The following is a 16611-nucleotide window of genomic DNA, read 5'->3' as shown; positions in this document are numbered from 1 at the left end:
GGTGACTTGGGGAAGGAGCGCAGGGTGGAGGCAAAGGTTTTGGTGATTTTCTTCTTTAGTTGATGGATGGTTTTCTAAAAAATAGCTGTATTGAGATATAAGGCACATCATACATTTCACCCATTTAAAGTGTACAAAACAATGGATTTTAGCATATTCACAGAGTTATGCAACCATCAGCACAATTTTAGAGTATTTTCATGATCAAAAAAAAGAAATCCTCTACCTATTAGCAGTCATTCCTCATTTCCCCCCCAACTCCTCCTCCCTTACCCCTGTAGCCACTAAACTACTTTTTGTCTCTATGGATTTGCCTGTTCTGGACATTTGATATAAATGGAATCATACAGCATGTGGTCTTTTATGACAGGCTTCTTTCACTTAGTGCGTTGTTTTCAAGGTTCACCCGTGTTGTATGTGTATTGGTACTTTTTTCCTTTTTATGGCTGAATAGTATTCCATTGTATGGATAGAACGTGTTTATTTGCCCATTCATCAGCTGATGAACATTTAGATTGTTTTCATCTCATAGTGTTATGAATAACGCTGCTGTGACTATTGGTGTGCACGTTTTTGCATAGACATATATTTTTATTCTTTAGGAGTAGATTTGCTGAGTCATATGGTAAATGTGTGTTTAACCTTTGAGGGACTACCAGACTGTTTTCCACAGCGGCTATACCATTCAACACTCCTGCCAGCGATCTGTGAAGGTTGCAGTTTCTCCCCATTCTTACCAATACCTGTTGTTTTACTTTTAAAAATATTATCACAGCCATCCTGGTGGGTAGAGTGGCATCTCATTGTGGTTTTCTTTTACAACTTCTGAGTGGCAAATGATGTTGAGTATCGTTTCTTGTGCTTATTGACCATTTGTATGTCTCCTTTGGAGAAATGTCTATTCGGATCTTTTACTCATTTTGTATTTGGGTCATTTGTCTTTTTATCATTGATAATAAATGTAGGAGTTCTATGCAAGTCCGTTATCAGCGATATGATTTGCATATATTTTTCCCATTCTGTGAGTTGTCCTTTGCACTTAACTTTTTAATTTTGATGAAGTCCAGTTTATCTATTTCTTCCATCTTCATTTATGTTTTTGTAAAAGATTAACTCCTGTGTTTTCCTTTAAGAGTTTTTTAGGTTTAGCACTTACCTTTAGATCTGTGATGCATTAGTGGTTAATTTTTGTGTATCGTGTAAGAAACGAGTCCGTCTTTGTTCTTTTGCATTGAGCATATCCACATGTCCCTGCATCAGTTGGTGCAAAGACTATTCTTGCTTTATGGAATTGACTTGGCACCCTTGTTGAAAATCAATTGATCATAAATGTGAAGATTTATTTCTAGACTCTTGATTTTATTCCATTGAACTCTGTGTCTACTCTTATGCCAGAACCACACTGTCTCTATTACTGTAGCTTCTTAGCAAGTTTTGAAATCAGGAGTTGTAAGTCCTCCAAACTTCATTCTTCATTTGTAAGATTGTGTTGGCAATTCTTGGTATCTTGCATTTCCATTTCAAATTTTAGGATCAGCTTTTAAATTTCTGCAGAAAAGCAATTTGGGATTGTGATAGGGATTGTTTTAAGTCCATGGATCAATTTGGGGAGTAATGCCATCTTAACAATATTATATCTTCCAATCCATGAACATGGCTCTTTCTGTTTATATGTCTTCTTTAATTTCTTTCAGCAGGAGCTTATAATTTTCAGAGTACAAATCTTGCACTTATTTTGTTAAATTTAATCCTAAGTATTTTATTCTTTTTGATACTATTATAAATGGAATTTCTTAATTTTATTTTTGAGTTGTTCATAGCTAATGTAAATAGAAATACAGTTGATTTGAGTACATTGGTCTTGTAACCTACAACTTTACTCATTTAGTAATTCTAATAGCTTTTAAACGGATTCCTTAGGATTTTCTCTCTACAAGATTAATACATCTACAAAGTAGAGATAGTTTTATTTCTTTCTTTCCAACCTGAATGCCTTTTATTTTTTTTTCATGCCAATTCAGATTTTCCTTTTCTTCTTGAGTCAATTTTGGTTACTTGTGTCTTTTTAGGAATTTTTTCACTTCATCTAAGTTATATAATTTATTAACATACGCTTGTTTACAGTATTCCCTTTTGTATTTCTGTGAGGTTGGTAGTCATGTCCCCTTTACATTCCTAATGTTAGTATTTTGGGTCTTCTCTCTTTTTCTGCTGATCAGTCTAGCAAACGATTTGTCAATTCATTGATCTTTTCAATGGATGATGGCTTCCTGAGTGTTCATTTTTTAATTATGCTCCATAAGTTACATATGTTATAAATAATCTATTACGTGTACAAAACATTGCAGAATAAAAATGGAGAAGAAAGAAAGGAAAAGAGACCATGGTGCCGTTCATTGTCTCAAGATACTTACCAGGACCAAAGGCTCTATAGTTGAATTTCACAGTGAATTATTTGCTTATTCAGATAAACTAATTTCTAACTTCTTGAGGAATTTGTCTTTAAAATGAATAGGAGTGCACAGGTACTTTAGTGGTAGAACGCTCGCCTTCCATGCGGGAGACCCAGGTTCAATTCCCGGACCATGTACCACCCCCCCACCCCCCAAAAATCTTATAAAATGAAACTAATATCTGCCTTATAATGCACAAAGTAGCTGATGCACTAAGAGATCCTCAGGTAAAAGTTGATCAGATGGCAGTGTCTTGCCAGTTCCAATAGGATCGACACAGTGGATACATTCTAAGCTAACTGGGAGCATCTGTCTGTTACTCTCTAATTTTTAGCAAAATATCAAAGTGTCTTTTCTATTGACTATGGTCTTTTATTTATTTATTTTTTTACCTCTTCCCTAGATTGAGGATATGTTTAATGAAGTCAAATTTGGTGAGTATGTGGAAACCGGAAAGATAGTTGACAAAATCAACTTACCAGATTTCCTCAAAATTTACATCAATCACAGACCACCTTTTGGTAACACCATGAGTGGCATCCAGTCCAGCTTTGATGTTCTTGGTTTTACCAATTCAGAAGGAAAAAAGGTTATTCGAAGAGAGGATTTCCTGAAACTGCTTCAAACTAAGGGTAAGTGCACAAATACCAATATCACCTAACACCTGTGGGCCATTGCCCCTGGAGGGGACAGAGTGTGGGGAGAGAGGCAACCTGGGGTCTCTGTTATGAAAGAAGAATAATTTGGGTTTCAGCCATGGCAAGGGGGCATTGCTTGCTGACCTGCCTATCAGCAAGTGTGGGCGCTGATCTGGAAATCAGAAGGATATGATTTATGTTCCAACTTCCTGAAACTCTGCAAGCTGCAGAATCCTCATTTGTAAAATGGTAATAAAAATGCCAGTTCATTGATCTCTCTGGGCTCTTACATGATTGGGCTATATTTGTGAAATAAGATCAGCCAAATAAATGTTCTGTTTTGTTTTTACCTAATATTTTCCTCATTTTATGTGAGGAAATTAGATAAGCTTTCTTTCTGGGCAATATTTTCATTATAGTCAAGCTGGGTGGTGTTTCCAATGTGAAGAAATTTGAAATAAAACTTAGCCCAATCTTTATCAGCAAGTTTGCCTTGTTTCTCCATACGTATTTTCCCTGGTTGGAGAATAAGTCTTAACACCATGTGAGGGGATTTATGAGATAGTAACGTGAGATTCTAGATTGCTTTTGTGTCTAAAGAAAAGGAAATTCTGAAATAATTTTCCTTAAGACCTTGGAAATAACGCTAAGCTCTTACCTTATACTTAGCCCTAAGAGCTCAGCGGCTTTTTTTTCTTTCTTTTTTTTAACTTCATGATACCCAGGCGAACACATGACCCAGGAGGAGATGTCCGATTGCTTTGCCACGCTGTTTGGCATGAATCCAGAAGGGTGGAAATCTGAGCCTGCGACCTCCTCTTTCAGAGGTACCGTGGTTGGCTTTGTCTGGGCATGTGGCTGGGGCTCACTCATTTATTGTAGACTTAAGTGCATTTATTTCTCTTGACTGGTGCAAGCTGCTCCCCTTAATACTGTGCACACAACAAAGTGAGTCTGTTGGGAATCCAATATGAATAAGTTATAAAAAGCCCGTGTGAGCGGTGGTTACGTCTGGGAGATGAAAGCCTCTGTTCCCGTGCACCATTCATCCTTTGTGTCTTCTGGCCTTGGTTGTCCCTTTTATCCACTGACCTGTTCTTCATCTTTCCGGGTTAGGTGGGTGAATAGTGGCCTCTAATAGATGCAGTTTGGACACTGATTCGGGAGAGGGATGTCAGGAGAGATTTGAATGCAGAGAGGGCAACACTGTGGAGGCCCAACAAGCTCTACTTCAACCTCAGTGTCTCTCAACTTCCTCCTCCTCTCTCTTCCTGCTCTAGCCTGAGGGGTTTCCCACCTTCTTCTTTAATCCACTGGAGGGAGAAAAACAGGCCTGAAGTTAAGGTTGTGAGTTTAAGCCCAGGAGAAACTAATCCACATAGCTCATCTGGCCTCCTTGTCCTGAAATCTCTCTCTGAACAAACCAGAGGCCTGAGGATGCTGCCTGGTAAGCTGGTGGGTTATCGGAGCCTGGAGTGGGGAGCAGAGATCCCTTGCTACTCTTCCTTCTCCCTCTACTTTTGCTACTTTTTCCAATTTCATATTAAACAAAGAATTCTTAAACTCCCATCACTCTAGACTCCAATATCTAACAGGTCATTTCCAACCTCCAGGCTCCCCTACCCTATTCCTTGGTGGACTTCAGATTTTAGAATGTAACTTTCCCAGTTGTTATATATTTATTTTATGTTCCTGGGTATCCAGAAAGAGTAAAATCAATGACACAATGTGCTTAGATTGTTTAATGAAGTTTGTGGAGATTTTGTTAATAATGCTCAATACTACAAAGAAGAGATTTTTAGCCAGTTTCAACCCAGGGGGGTTCAAGGAATCAAAGCCAAACCACAGCACAAAGCACCTTTCACTTTGGTTAGTATTATTTCTTTGAGATTTTGGGGAAATCATTCTGAGATGGAAAGCCAACCACTGTGAAGGCATTTGTTTTTCTTTTCTTGTTTGCCTAGGTTCAGAAATTTGCCTTGAAGAGGAACTTCCCAGCGAAATCACTGCAGAAATATTCACAACCGAAATTCTTGGCTTAACCATTTCAGAAGATTCCGGACAAGATCATATGGTCAGTGGAGTGTAAGGAATGTTTGAAGCACAAAGGACTTTGTGTTTTTTGGTTTGTTTTTTCCCCCAAGAGGCACTGCTTCTCCTGTGTTTTCTTCCCCCCTCCCCAACTCTAATCTTTAAGACTTTTAGACATTAAAAGCAAATTGCTGTTAACCATGGAATTCACAAAGTTGGACATTCCACTGTTTCTTAAATAGAAAAGTGGGTGGAGGCAAGAAAAACACTGGCAGCTGGATGGAAATGGTTGCTGGAAATGTAGGCCTGTCTCCCTGCCCCATCCTTGGCAGTGCTGCCCGGAGGAGGAGTTGAAACGGTGGCATGGTCTCGGCCAGCAGCCGGCATGTGTGGCCCCGTTCCTTTCCCCTGGTGTGCCCCCTACCCCCTTGGCCTGATATAACCTAATGAGAATCACCCTGTCATTAGGCTGGGCCAGGGTCACTGGGTGCTCTGGGCTCCTGGAAGTCCCTGATTCGGCTTCTCTAACGCACACCCCCCACGCAGCTGTCTGCGGCTGTTACGCAGGCATCACTGGCTATGGTTAATTCTGCTGGCAACTGCCAAAGAGACTCCACAAAGCGCCTGTGGGCCCTGGGTGCCTGCACCTGCAACAGACACCTCACCACGCCCGACTGGCGCCCCTCCCCTCCTCCACCACAGCACAAGCCAACGAGGGGGATGGGCTGCCTCACGCTCCACTGAGCTTCAAAACATGGGGTAGGCAAAACAGAGGACTGTTCACCAGCTCTGGGGACCTTCAGGGGACATTACTAACCAAGTTCACAGCAGTGCTTTGACCTTGAGAATAGAGTCCCATTTTAGTATGAGGCAGAGGAAAGTTAGGGCCTGATTTCAGAGATTTGCCACCAGGTATACGGTCTCATGCAGGCAAATGTGCCTGGTATGATTTTCTCCGTGTGCTCATTCCAGCCCCCCCCACCCCCAAATCAGGTTCTTCCCCAGAGAAACTAGCATTTGAGACAACAGTTTGATCCACTCTCTCCTGAGGAGCAGAGACGTGTGTAAGAGGAACACAGCAGCCACCTCCTCGGTCATGTGCAATGCACCCACGCACGTGCACGCATACACACACACTCTGCATGGTGTCTGGCTGGGAATTTGGCTTGATGGGAGTCTTTGGAACTCCCTGGAACTCAGGATGGCGCCATATCCCCGACCCCATCTGCATCAGCTTGATCTCAGGACAGACTGCATCGGCCAGGGGTCCCAGGCACGTCCGGTTGTGTCACTGGGGCTTCCTAACCTAGTTTCCAGTTTGTTCTTTTTTAAAAACACAGAAAGAAAAGAAAAACTAACTTTATGAATCAATTTTGCTGCTGAGGGCTTAGGAGACATAGTACTAAGCCAGATAAAAGTTCCTGGGGACATTTTAGGGAACAGTAAACTCTCAAATGACTTGTTCGCTCTAGAAATAGCTCAGAATTGGATGCAGTCTGGACATCAACCACGGGTTTCTTGCATTAAGTCTGGCACACTCTGATTTTGTTCTTATCTCTTATGCATATTGGAATAATAATCTTTGAACAGAACAGGCCAGGGACCCTTGGACCCACTGTGGCTGGGTGAGTGAGCTGGGTCACTGTGAAACCAAGGTTGAGAAGCTCTGTCTGTGCTGAGCCTGCTTCCCACATCTCTCTTCAAGCAGAATGGGGGTGGGGGTGTCCCGGTTATGGACAGCCATCCAAGAAGGCGAAAATGGCCTTGGCTAGTGGAATTTGTGTCATCAACCTTCCCACCCTACCCCAGCCCAGCCAGGGGCCCCCTTCTCACCTTGGGGTCCCCTTTCTGCGCATCCTTCTGTTTCAGTGTCTCTCAACTTGTCCTCTACAAAAGTGGAGAACAGCACATATGCACCTTTCCGCCCCAGCAGGGCCCCTTTACTTGCCATCCTGGCAGACCCCGCCTCAGGTGACATGGGGAGGGGAGAGTGCCCCAGGCCTGAGAAGGAGGCAGAGTGTGGCCTTCCTGCCAGGTCTGCAAGTGAGCAGAGAACCCAGGCTCTCCAGCAGCGGGTCGGACAAAGCAGGGACAACAGAAAGGGGAGAAGAGACGAGACATCATCAGTGAGCTTGTACATCAAGACTTAGGAACGAACAGAATAGCGAACATGTAAACAGCACATTGTGAAGTTCCTTTGAGAAAATAATACTGTTTCAGAAGGGGTCTCTGGCTGGCTGGCCTAATGCATCCAGGCGGTTGCCTCTCGAGTTCAGGAACGCGGAGAGTAACTGTGATCACCCAGGGACCGGCAAGAGGTCTCCCCCCACCTTCGCGGACTCCCAGACCCTGCTGAGCATCGTGAGGGGGTTTCTTCTCACCACCGGCTCTGAAAGCAGACATGCTCGACTGGGATGGTTCTCGGTTCCTGCCACTTAATAGCTGCCCGTGTGACCGTGGGTGTGGCTAATCTCTTAAACCTCATTTTCCTTCTGGAACTCCTCTTGGGGCGGTTGTGAGGATTAAAAGAGATAGTGCAAATAAGGCATTCCTGGCATTGGGTAGCACTGAGAATGTGAGAGCGGCTGGTATCATTCAGGCAGAAACTTTGCCTGGGAATTGGGAAGACATTTGTTGAGAATTGACTGCTTCAGGTCCAGAGCTTTGGCATTAGTTAACATTTGCTCAACTGGGTCTATCCTAGTTCTGATGATGCACCCTCAATAAATATTTGTCAAATGATTGAATGAATTAAATTGAAGTTTAGTACTCTTTTTTTAGTCTCTATTAGAGTAGTTGCGCATTTATAGAACACTTTGTGTAATACACCTCCATGTATTTTTTAAAAGTTTTTATTCTAAATATATATACAATCTAACATTTCCCTTTTAATTCACATTCAGATTTATATTTCAGTGCCATCAATGCTCTTTTAATAGCTACATAGCTTTTGCAAAAAATTGAATGCCAGGGACCCACAGGACCCTCTACATCAAGGGTCAGAAAAGGGCCAGACAGTAAATATTTTAGTCTTTGCAGGTCACACAGTCCCTTTGCAACTATGCAACTCTGCCGTCATAGCACAGAAGCAGTCCTAAACAGTCAATAAAGGATCGAGCGTGGCTATGTTCCAATCAGACTTTCTTTGTGGACACTGAAATGTGGATTTCGTGATCATTTTCACCTATCATGACACATTACTCTTCTTTTGACTGTTTTTCCACCATTTAAAAATGCAGAAGAACCATACTGGCATGTGGCCTTACAAAACCAGGTGGCAGGTTGGCGTGGACCCTCGGGTTCTAGTTTGCCTGCCTGGCTGAAACCGCATCAGCATAATCCCTCATCCCAACAGATTTTTACAAATCAAGCGAATCTGCACAAAATACCTGGCCAGTACTCTTCAGAGATGCCAAGGTCACAACAAACACGGAAAGACTGAGCAACGCTCAGACTGAGCAACACTCAGAGATTAGGAAGAGCCTAAGGAGACGTGACAACTGACTGCGTTGTGGTACCCTGGATTGGATCCTGGAACAGGAAAAGGACATTAGAGGGGAAAAAAATAAACAGACAGTAAAATCGGAATAAAGCCTGTAGCTTGGTTAATAGTCACACCAATGTTAATTTCTTAGTTTTGATAAGTGCTCCACCATTGCATGAGATGTAGGAGAAGCTGGGTGAGGGTAGCTGGGAACATTCTGTACTATTTTTGCAACTCTTCTGATAATTATTGTAAAAATCACTTCAAAATAAAATGTTTCTAAAAAGTGGTATCCGCACCACCTCTCTGACTTGATGGCACCCTAAATTATTTCTGTGACCCCCCTTTCCACCTCTCAATCCTTGTGCCAACACTCGGGAAGCCAATCAGCACCCACTACTCCTGGATGACCTCACTTCCTAATCCGACCTGTACAAACTTGAGCCCTCTGCTGTGTTCCAGTGTGATACAGAGCAAAGGGGGCTTTTTTTTTAAAAAAAGATCTGTGTCCTCAAACCATAGCTGCCCTTCGACGACTGGTGTTTTCAGCCGGAGTGTGTTCTGAAGGGATTTGGCCAGCCATTCCCCTTCCAGGCAGCGCTTTCAAAACTGACTGTAATAAATAGATGCAGAGCACTGGAACCAACAGCAAGCTGCCACCCTACTCATATGTCATCTAATCACCCTCTGCAAGCTTAGCTTGAAGGAATATTAAAAAAACAAAACCACACTTGCACACACACACACACACACACACACACACACAATTAGAAAAAAAAACAAAAAACAAAAAAACAGTGATGCAACACTCTTCAATGGCAGTGCAATTCTGAGTGCTGGGAATGGCTCCATAGGAGACTTGACAGCACTTAGCTTGTGCTAACTTAGCTTGTGCTTTCCTGAGCTACGCCGACACCTGATGCCTTTCGTCAGCTTCCATGGGTATTTACTCCAACCCAGAGATGTCAGGCCCAGGCAGAGCTTCTAGTCATCGTCCCCTGCTGGCCTCGCTGTCTTTCCTGATGGTCCGAGAACACTCGTGGGGTAGCGCGCAGCGGTGCGGTGAGCAAGTTCAGTGCCAAAGTCGCCCCCAAGGGAAGGCAGCTGAGCTTTCTGCCCCTGCCCCCTGGGTACTCTGGTTTTGTTGACTGGAAGTCAACAAAATGCTTCACTGTAAACATGGGGTTTCTTTTTTGTGTGTCTTACTCTTTTAAGCCAGTGGGGTTTTGTTATCCCCCCTTTGGCGGGCATGGGACGGGGAGGTTGGGGAAGTTGAAGTGTAGCAACTAGTCCATGCTCTTTGGGAACAAGTGAAATGATGCAGAGTGTGTGCTGTGAAGGGAATCCCACCCCCGCCCCCCAGCCCACCGGCCAGCACGTCTTCCCCAGAGAAGCAGCTCAAAGCAGCCAGTGGTCCCGTGGACTAAGGATCTATGGCCAAGAGAACGCACTGAACGCACTGCCCCCAGGTCGGGCAGGCCCCTCAGAGGAGGAGGAGGAGGAGGAGAAGGAGGGGCTGGGCTGGGGCAAGTCAAACCAAACTGACAGCACATGCCTGCCTGAGGGGATGGCTGCGGGGTTTCTTCTCTGTGAGCTGCAGTGTGAGAGAGGGGCCGTTTTACCACAGACTCATTGGCTTATTCCATATAAATTTATCATCTCTAACAACCTCATTCCTTTATCCATTCACGAATTGAACAAACTATTTTGCTGTGTGCACGGCACTGTTATGTAGCAGGGAGCCAGGCAGGTGTGGCCCTCATCTTTAGGGGGCTACGTTCAACCAAACGTAGAAATGTTGTCTTTGCAAATTGGGCTCAGAGCCATACAAGGTAGGCTAGGGCCCTCTGACAGAGAATAGCAAGATGGGGACGTGTCCTAGATCAGGGGGTCAGGGTGGACCTCAAAAGGAGATGTGTGAGTTGGGACCAGAACCACGAGGAGCCAACCATGCAGGGAGGGGGACAGTGTGCCCGAAAGCCAGGGGCTGCAGGGGAACCAGATGCACCCAGTAAGCCACAGGTGTGTGCGGTCAGACCATAGGGAGGGTTGCAAGGCTCTAGAATCATCTCTAGTCTTCCTTCAATGCTACCATCATATGATTCTTCCCCCACAAGTTAGAAAAGGAATGTTTTCATGGGGAAATCAGCAGGCCAGGTTTCAGGGTGGAAGTGAGACCATTCTCACTTCTTTATATCCAAAGAGCCTTGATGTGGGGCTGACAGTCGCCCAGAGATCCTTGGAAAGAGCATAAATAGGCTACATGTGGTTGGCCCTAAAGCCGATGTGTTCTTTCACATGACACTAGGTAAACGTAAAGAGCTAGGGGGCTCCAGCCCCAGAACTCTTAAGCCCTTGAGTCAGCATCTTTTCATCCTTCTAGGTTTTCCAGGAATTTTAAAATATTTTTTTTTTTTTTTTTTTTTTTTTACATAGGCGTGCATATGTATGTATGTAGGAAGGAGACCAGACTACTGCTGATTAATGCCTATGTTGTCTTTTTTTTTTTTTTTTTTATTAACGGAAAGAAAAAAAAGAAATTAACACAACATTTAGAAATCATACCATTCTACATATGCACTCAGTAATTCTTAACATCATCACATAGATGCATGATCATTGTTTCTTAGTACATTTGCATCAGTTTAGAGGAACTAGCAACACAACAGAAAAAGATATAAAATGTCAATATAAAGAAAAGAAATAAAAGTAGTAGTAATAGTAAAAAACAACAACAAAAACAAACCAACAAGCAAACAAAAACAAAAAAAAACCCTATAGCTCAGATGCAGCTTCATTCAGTATTTTAACATGATTACTTTACAATTAGGTATTATTGTGCTGTCCATTTTTGAGTTTTTGTATCTAGTCCTGTTGCACAATCTGTATCCCTTCAGCTTCAATTACCCATTGTCTTACCCTGTTTCTAACTCCTGCTGAACTCTGTTACCAATGACATATTTCAAGTTTATTCTCGAATGTCCGTTCACAACAGTGGGACCATACAGTATTTGTCCTTTAGTTTTTGGCTGGATTCACTAAAATATTTTTAAAAATGTAATCAATCATTTTATTTTCACAGTGATCTTGTTGTCCCTTCATGCACAATTATATTTAAATGTGTACCCACCCATGTCCCTGGTGACTGCCAGAGGCAGCTTGGTATACAAAGCTTCAATAAATGCTGGCCCCTCCCCTTTCCTCAATGTCCTGTTGGTCACCTCCACCTTTCAGCTCTTGTAGGAAGGGACAGGATGGCAGTGGCCCATGGCCTACAGATACCCTATCTAATGGCGACCTCGTTGTTGACTATGTGTGTTGGGCAGGCCCGAAGCACTAAGATGACACGAAGCACGGCCCTAACCCTGAAGAAGGTAGCTTCGGCGAGGGAAACAGACATGTCCACAATGATTACAGTACCGTGGGACAGTCTGCGAAGGCGTCCAGAGCACAGAGGGTGGGAGGGAGATGGAGGTCAGGCAAGGCAGCGCAGAAATAGCACGAATGAGGAAAGACACCGGAGGCAGAGGGACCAGTATGTCTAGGGTGGGTGGAAGCATGAGACACTGGAGGATGTCCAAGCCAGTCCGAAGGGTGCCCATGGACGGTGGGAGGAAAGCAGGCCAGAGGAGGCAGCAGCTCCATCACAGATGACCTCGGGTGACCTCAAGGAACTTAAACTTGATGCTTACAGTGAAGATGAAGAAATAGGATTGAATTTGCTTTTAAGAGGCAGAGGACTGCCCGAGGGACAGGAGGGGTTGACTGGGGAAGGGAGAAAAGTGAGAGAGGAGTGTAATAGTTTGGGGGAGAAGCGAAGGACAGCACAGGAGAAGAGGCATTCAGGAAGCGCAGGTAGGACCAAGGGGTCACTTGGATGTGGTGGCGACTCGGCCATCTGGTTTGTTGCAATGGAAATTGGTGCTGGTTAGCTCAAGTGGAAAGAGACTTTATCTGAAGACTTATCAGGAAACTCACAGAATCAACAAAGAGCCTGGAGAAGCACGCTCCAAAAATGAGTGGGAACCAAAGAAAGCCAGGACACCATCTCACTAGATGCCCAGTGCCTCCAAAAGTCCGGCACTGTCAATGGCCACGTCTGCTGAGAGTCCCTTCTCCAGGGCCCCTCCACTGCACAGTGAGATACCACTTTGCCCAGGATGGCTAAGATAAAAGACAGACAGTAACAAGGGTTGGCAAGCACGTGGGGAAATTGGAATCAGCATGCATTGCTATAAATGTAAAATACTGCAGCTGCTTGGGAAAACGGTTTGGCAGTGTGCTGTAGTTACTACGTAAACCCAGAGATTCTACTCCTAGGTATGTACCCAAGAGAACTGAAAACATATGTCCACACAAAAACGTGCACACAGATGTTTCCTAGCAGCATTATTCATAATGGCCAAGAATGGAAACGACGCCAAAGCCCATGAATATTATTTAGCCATAAAAAGGAACGAAGCACTGATACCTGCCACAACATGAGTGAGCCCTGAAAACATGATGCTGAGTGAAAGAAGCCAGGCACAAAAGAACCACATATTGTATGATTCCATTTATATGAAATACCCACAATAGGCAAATTTATAGAAACAGAAAGTCGATCAGCGTTTGCCTAGGACTGGGGGTGGGGGAAATGGAGAGTGACTACCAACGGGTATGGGCTTTCTTTTTCAGAGGATGAAAACGTCCTAAAATTGATAATGATGATGGTTTGCCCAACTCTGTGAATGTACTATTTCACTGCATATTTGTAAAGGGTGAATTTCATGGTAGGCGAGGTATGTCTCAGTAAAGCTGTTATTGTTATTATTTTTTTTAATCATCTGCCCGGATCATCATCCACCAACTGGCTAAAGTTGGGAGCCAGGCTCAGAACCTAACTGCCTGGGTGGAGAGAGACACTTGTACCCTTTAGCTTCTGTCCTGGGGGCTGCCTCTCCCCTCCCCCACAAAAGCTCACTCCCAAATAGGAAGGGTTTTCAGATGCTGGGCAGCCCAAATAACTGAACATAAGGAGTGTGAAGGAGAGGAAATCTGGGCAGCCTTCTAGATTCCTGACCTAGGACTTCACCGAGCCTCTTGGTGGACAGATTCCAGCCTTGCTCCAAGTTGCGGCACCAGGACCGGGCATTCCACGGTTCATCATTCAGACTGAGAAGAGCGTCTGGATAGTACCGTCTCACCTTTGAGCACTTTAGTCTTTCAGAGCACTTTATATCTACCATCTCTTCATTTTTCTATGAACCCAAATGGCCCAACTTTTAGGCACGCCAATGACCGCATGAACAGATATGCAAATTGCCAGTCCACTAGCGTTGGAGCTGTTGACAGTTTTTACAGTGGTGGTCATAAAGGCAAGAAAAAGCACACAGAGAAGCAGATCGCAGTGTCTGGTTTATCAAAAGCAAACCAAAGGGTGCACGGGTGGTTCAGTGGTAGAATGCTCGCCTGCCATGCAGGAGACCAGGGTTCGTTTCCCAGCCCGTGCACCCAAAAAACAAAACAAAAATATTGCACGGCCTCTCCATCCTATCTAGGAGACTGTGTGTGGTGGTGAAGCCCAGTGAGCTCCATCAGGAATGCCAGATTTTGGTTCCCACTCTGCAAACTGGCCAGGCACTGCTGGATGCTAGCTTCCCTTTCTGTAAAAGGAAGGAGGTGGCCTCAGTGATCTGTTCCTGGTGCACTTCATGTAGGGATTTGAGGGTTCCCATCCAAGTTTCCCCCCTTTGCTAGGCCTTGCTAACGACCTGCTCCCCAAACACCAGGGCGCCTCTGTTTATAAGACGATGAGCTGCTTCTGTTACAAGTTGCTAGGTGAGGACCAGCGCTGCAGAGAAATGCCAAAGCTGGGACTGCATTTTCCTCACAATTACGCATCTCTGTTCCCGAGATGGAAACCTCCTCCTCCCCGCAGCCACCGACAAGCCTCCATGCGGGAGGAACGGTTACCAGCGGGAGCAGAGTTGAATTTAACAAGCTAAGCAAAAGGAGTAGTTTGATTTCAGGCTCTAGCATGTGTCATGACCATGCCAGAGATCATCAGGTCCTCTATTTGATAAATCTCTTCCAGTACATAGCGCTTCTTATGTGCCCAGCGTGGTTCCAAGGGCTTGACAAAAACTAACGTGTTTAGTCCTTGTAAGTGTCATCATCCCCATGAGAAAGAGGAGGCATAGAGAGGAGACGTTTGGCACAAGAACTAAATAACTCAGCTTCTGTAACCCCAGGACCACTTCTTTAACATGTCTACAATAATGGCTAATATTCCTAGAGAGCTGGACTTCCAGTTTCTGGTAATGGGCTATTCAGATTAACTCTCTAGCTGAAAGCAACTGAAAATGCTAGAAGACGGTACTTTTAAAAACATCTTCAAATCCACAAGGTGATGACAAGACAATAAAACTGAAGGTCAAAAGAACCATAAAAGATAATCCTGTGAGGAAGCCTTTTTACCTAGCATGCTTAAACTTGAATGTGAAAGGTCTCATGGGGCAAGGGGGGCCAGAAATCAAAGTCCAAGGCCCACACTATGTGGGAGACCCTACCCACAATAACTTGGGACCCCACTGGGCTCTATCAGTAGAATGCTGGTACAGGTTTAATAACCAGCTCTGGATGGGGGAGGGGAAGGAGGGCCTGCTTTTGGTGTTTGCCAATTTTCCTGGTGTAAATCCCACTATCTTGGCTGATTTCAAGCCATCAGCATGAGGTCACTGAACAGAGAATTGGGAAGCAAGGCCTGCAAGCCAGCCACAGCGCATCATGTACTCTGCCCTCAGGGTACGGTAGGCAAACCTGTCTTACACAATCATGCAACTCGTATGTGCATCACCTGGGTGGTCCAGGGAACCACAAGTCCTGCACTTGGATTAAGGTGCTCCTAAACCAGCAGTGCCCTCCGGAGCCTGGCAGAAGCAAATGTAAATCAGCTCTGGAGGACGATACCTTCGTCCCAGGCCTCAAATTATCCCTATAAACAATTTTTTTAAACGACACTATCCAGCAGTCAGAGAGAAACAAGCAGACCACAGGAAATAGGATACCATGGGCAAGATCCAGCAGAAACAGAACCACCAATACTACAAGTATTAGAATTTTCAGACTTTGAAATAGTCTGTGAAACAGCTGTACTTTTGCTGAAAGAAACACAAGTTTTAAAATATCTGCACGGGACAGGAAATTATAAAAAGTCACATACTAGATTTGTAAAAGAATATCTGTGGAAAGCTTTACGGCTTGATGGGGAATCAAAAACGCAAATACCTTCACGGGCCAGGAAGGTAACACAAAGGAGCAAAAGCTGGTGAGTTGGAGAGTTTTTGTCTGAAAGACACCAGGGCTCCTCAACCGACTGTTGCCCATGTGATAATGGGGTCCCAGTGTTGCCAGATGTGCTATTTCTAGAGAAGCTGGATATTGGGATATATTTCTTTGTTGTTTGTTTTTGCACGGGCAGGCACCAGGAATTGAACCCAGGTCTCCGGCATGGCAGGCGAGAACTCTGCCTGCTGAGCCAACGTGGCTTGCCCTGTTTGTTTTTAATGTGATAAAATACCGAACATAAAATGGACCACTGTAACCTTTTAAAGTATACAATCCAGTGGCATTAAGTACCTTTACAATGTTATACAGCCATCACCACCATCTCTCATTCCAGAATTTTATCATCACCCCAAAAGGAAACCCTATACCCATTAAGCAGTTGTTCCTCTATCCAGCCCCCACAACCACGAATCTGCTTTAGGTCTCTATGGGTTTGCCAATGCTAGATATTATTTCACATAAATGGAATCATATGATATTTGTGACCTTCTTAGCTTAATGTTTTCAAGGTTCATCATGTTGTAACATGCATCAGAATTTCATTCCTTTTTCTGGCTGAGTAACATGCTATTGTGTAAATTTACAACATTTCATTTATCCATTCATCGATTACTTGTGTTTTTGACATATCTTCCTATTTTGTAATTCAGATATATATTTTTCAAGTTCTTTGTGG

At 44.1% G+C, this 16611-nt stretch overlaps 1 protein-coding gene across 11 annotated transcripts in view; it reads left to right on the top strand.

Moving 5' to 3' along the window:
• The window catches only part of CFAP251 (cilia and flagella associated protein 251), a 101345-nt gene extending 95993 nt beyond the window's left edge, over window positions 1-5352 (top strand). For 8 of the 11 annotated variants that reach the window (XM_077159757.1, XM_077159749.1, XM_077159751.1 and 5 more), the window contains 3 exons: window positions 2857-3085; window positions 3817-3918; window positions 5056-5352. In XM_077159757.1, coding sequence (XP_077015872.1) covers window positions 2857-3085; window positions 3817-3918; window positions 5056-5180 — 456 coding nt within the window. In that variant the 3' untranslated portion in view covers window positions 5181-5352. Of the gene's footprint in view, window positions 1-2856; window positions 3086-3816; window positions 3919-5055 lie in introns of those variants that run through there. The other 3 variants (XM_077159754.1, XR_013175538.1, XM_077159756.1) reach the window with 3 other exon arrangements.
• Window positions 5353-16611: the final 11259 nt, after the last annotated feature.

Source organism: Tamandua tetradactyla, chromosome 5 (genome assembly GCF_023851605.1).
Source record: "Tamandua tetradactyla isolate mTamTet1 chromosome 5, mTamTet1.pri, whole genome shotgun sequence".
Lineage (NCBI taxonomy): Eukaryota > Metazoa > Chordata > Mammalia > Pilosa > Myrmecophagidae > Tamandua > Tamandua tetradactyla.
This window is presented reverse-complemented; position numbering and strand designations above follow the sequence as displayed.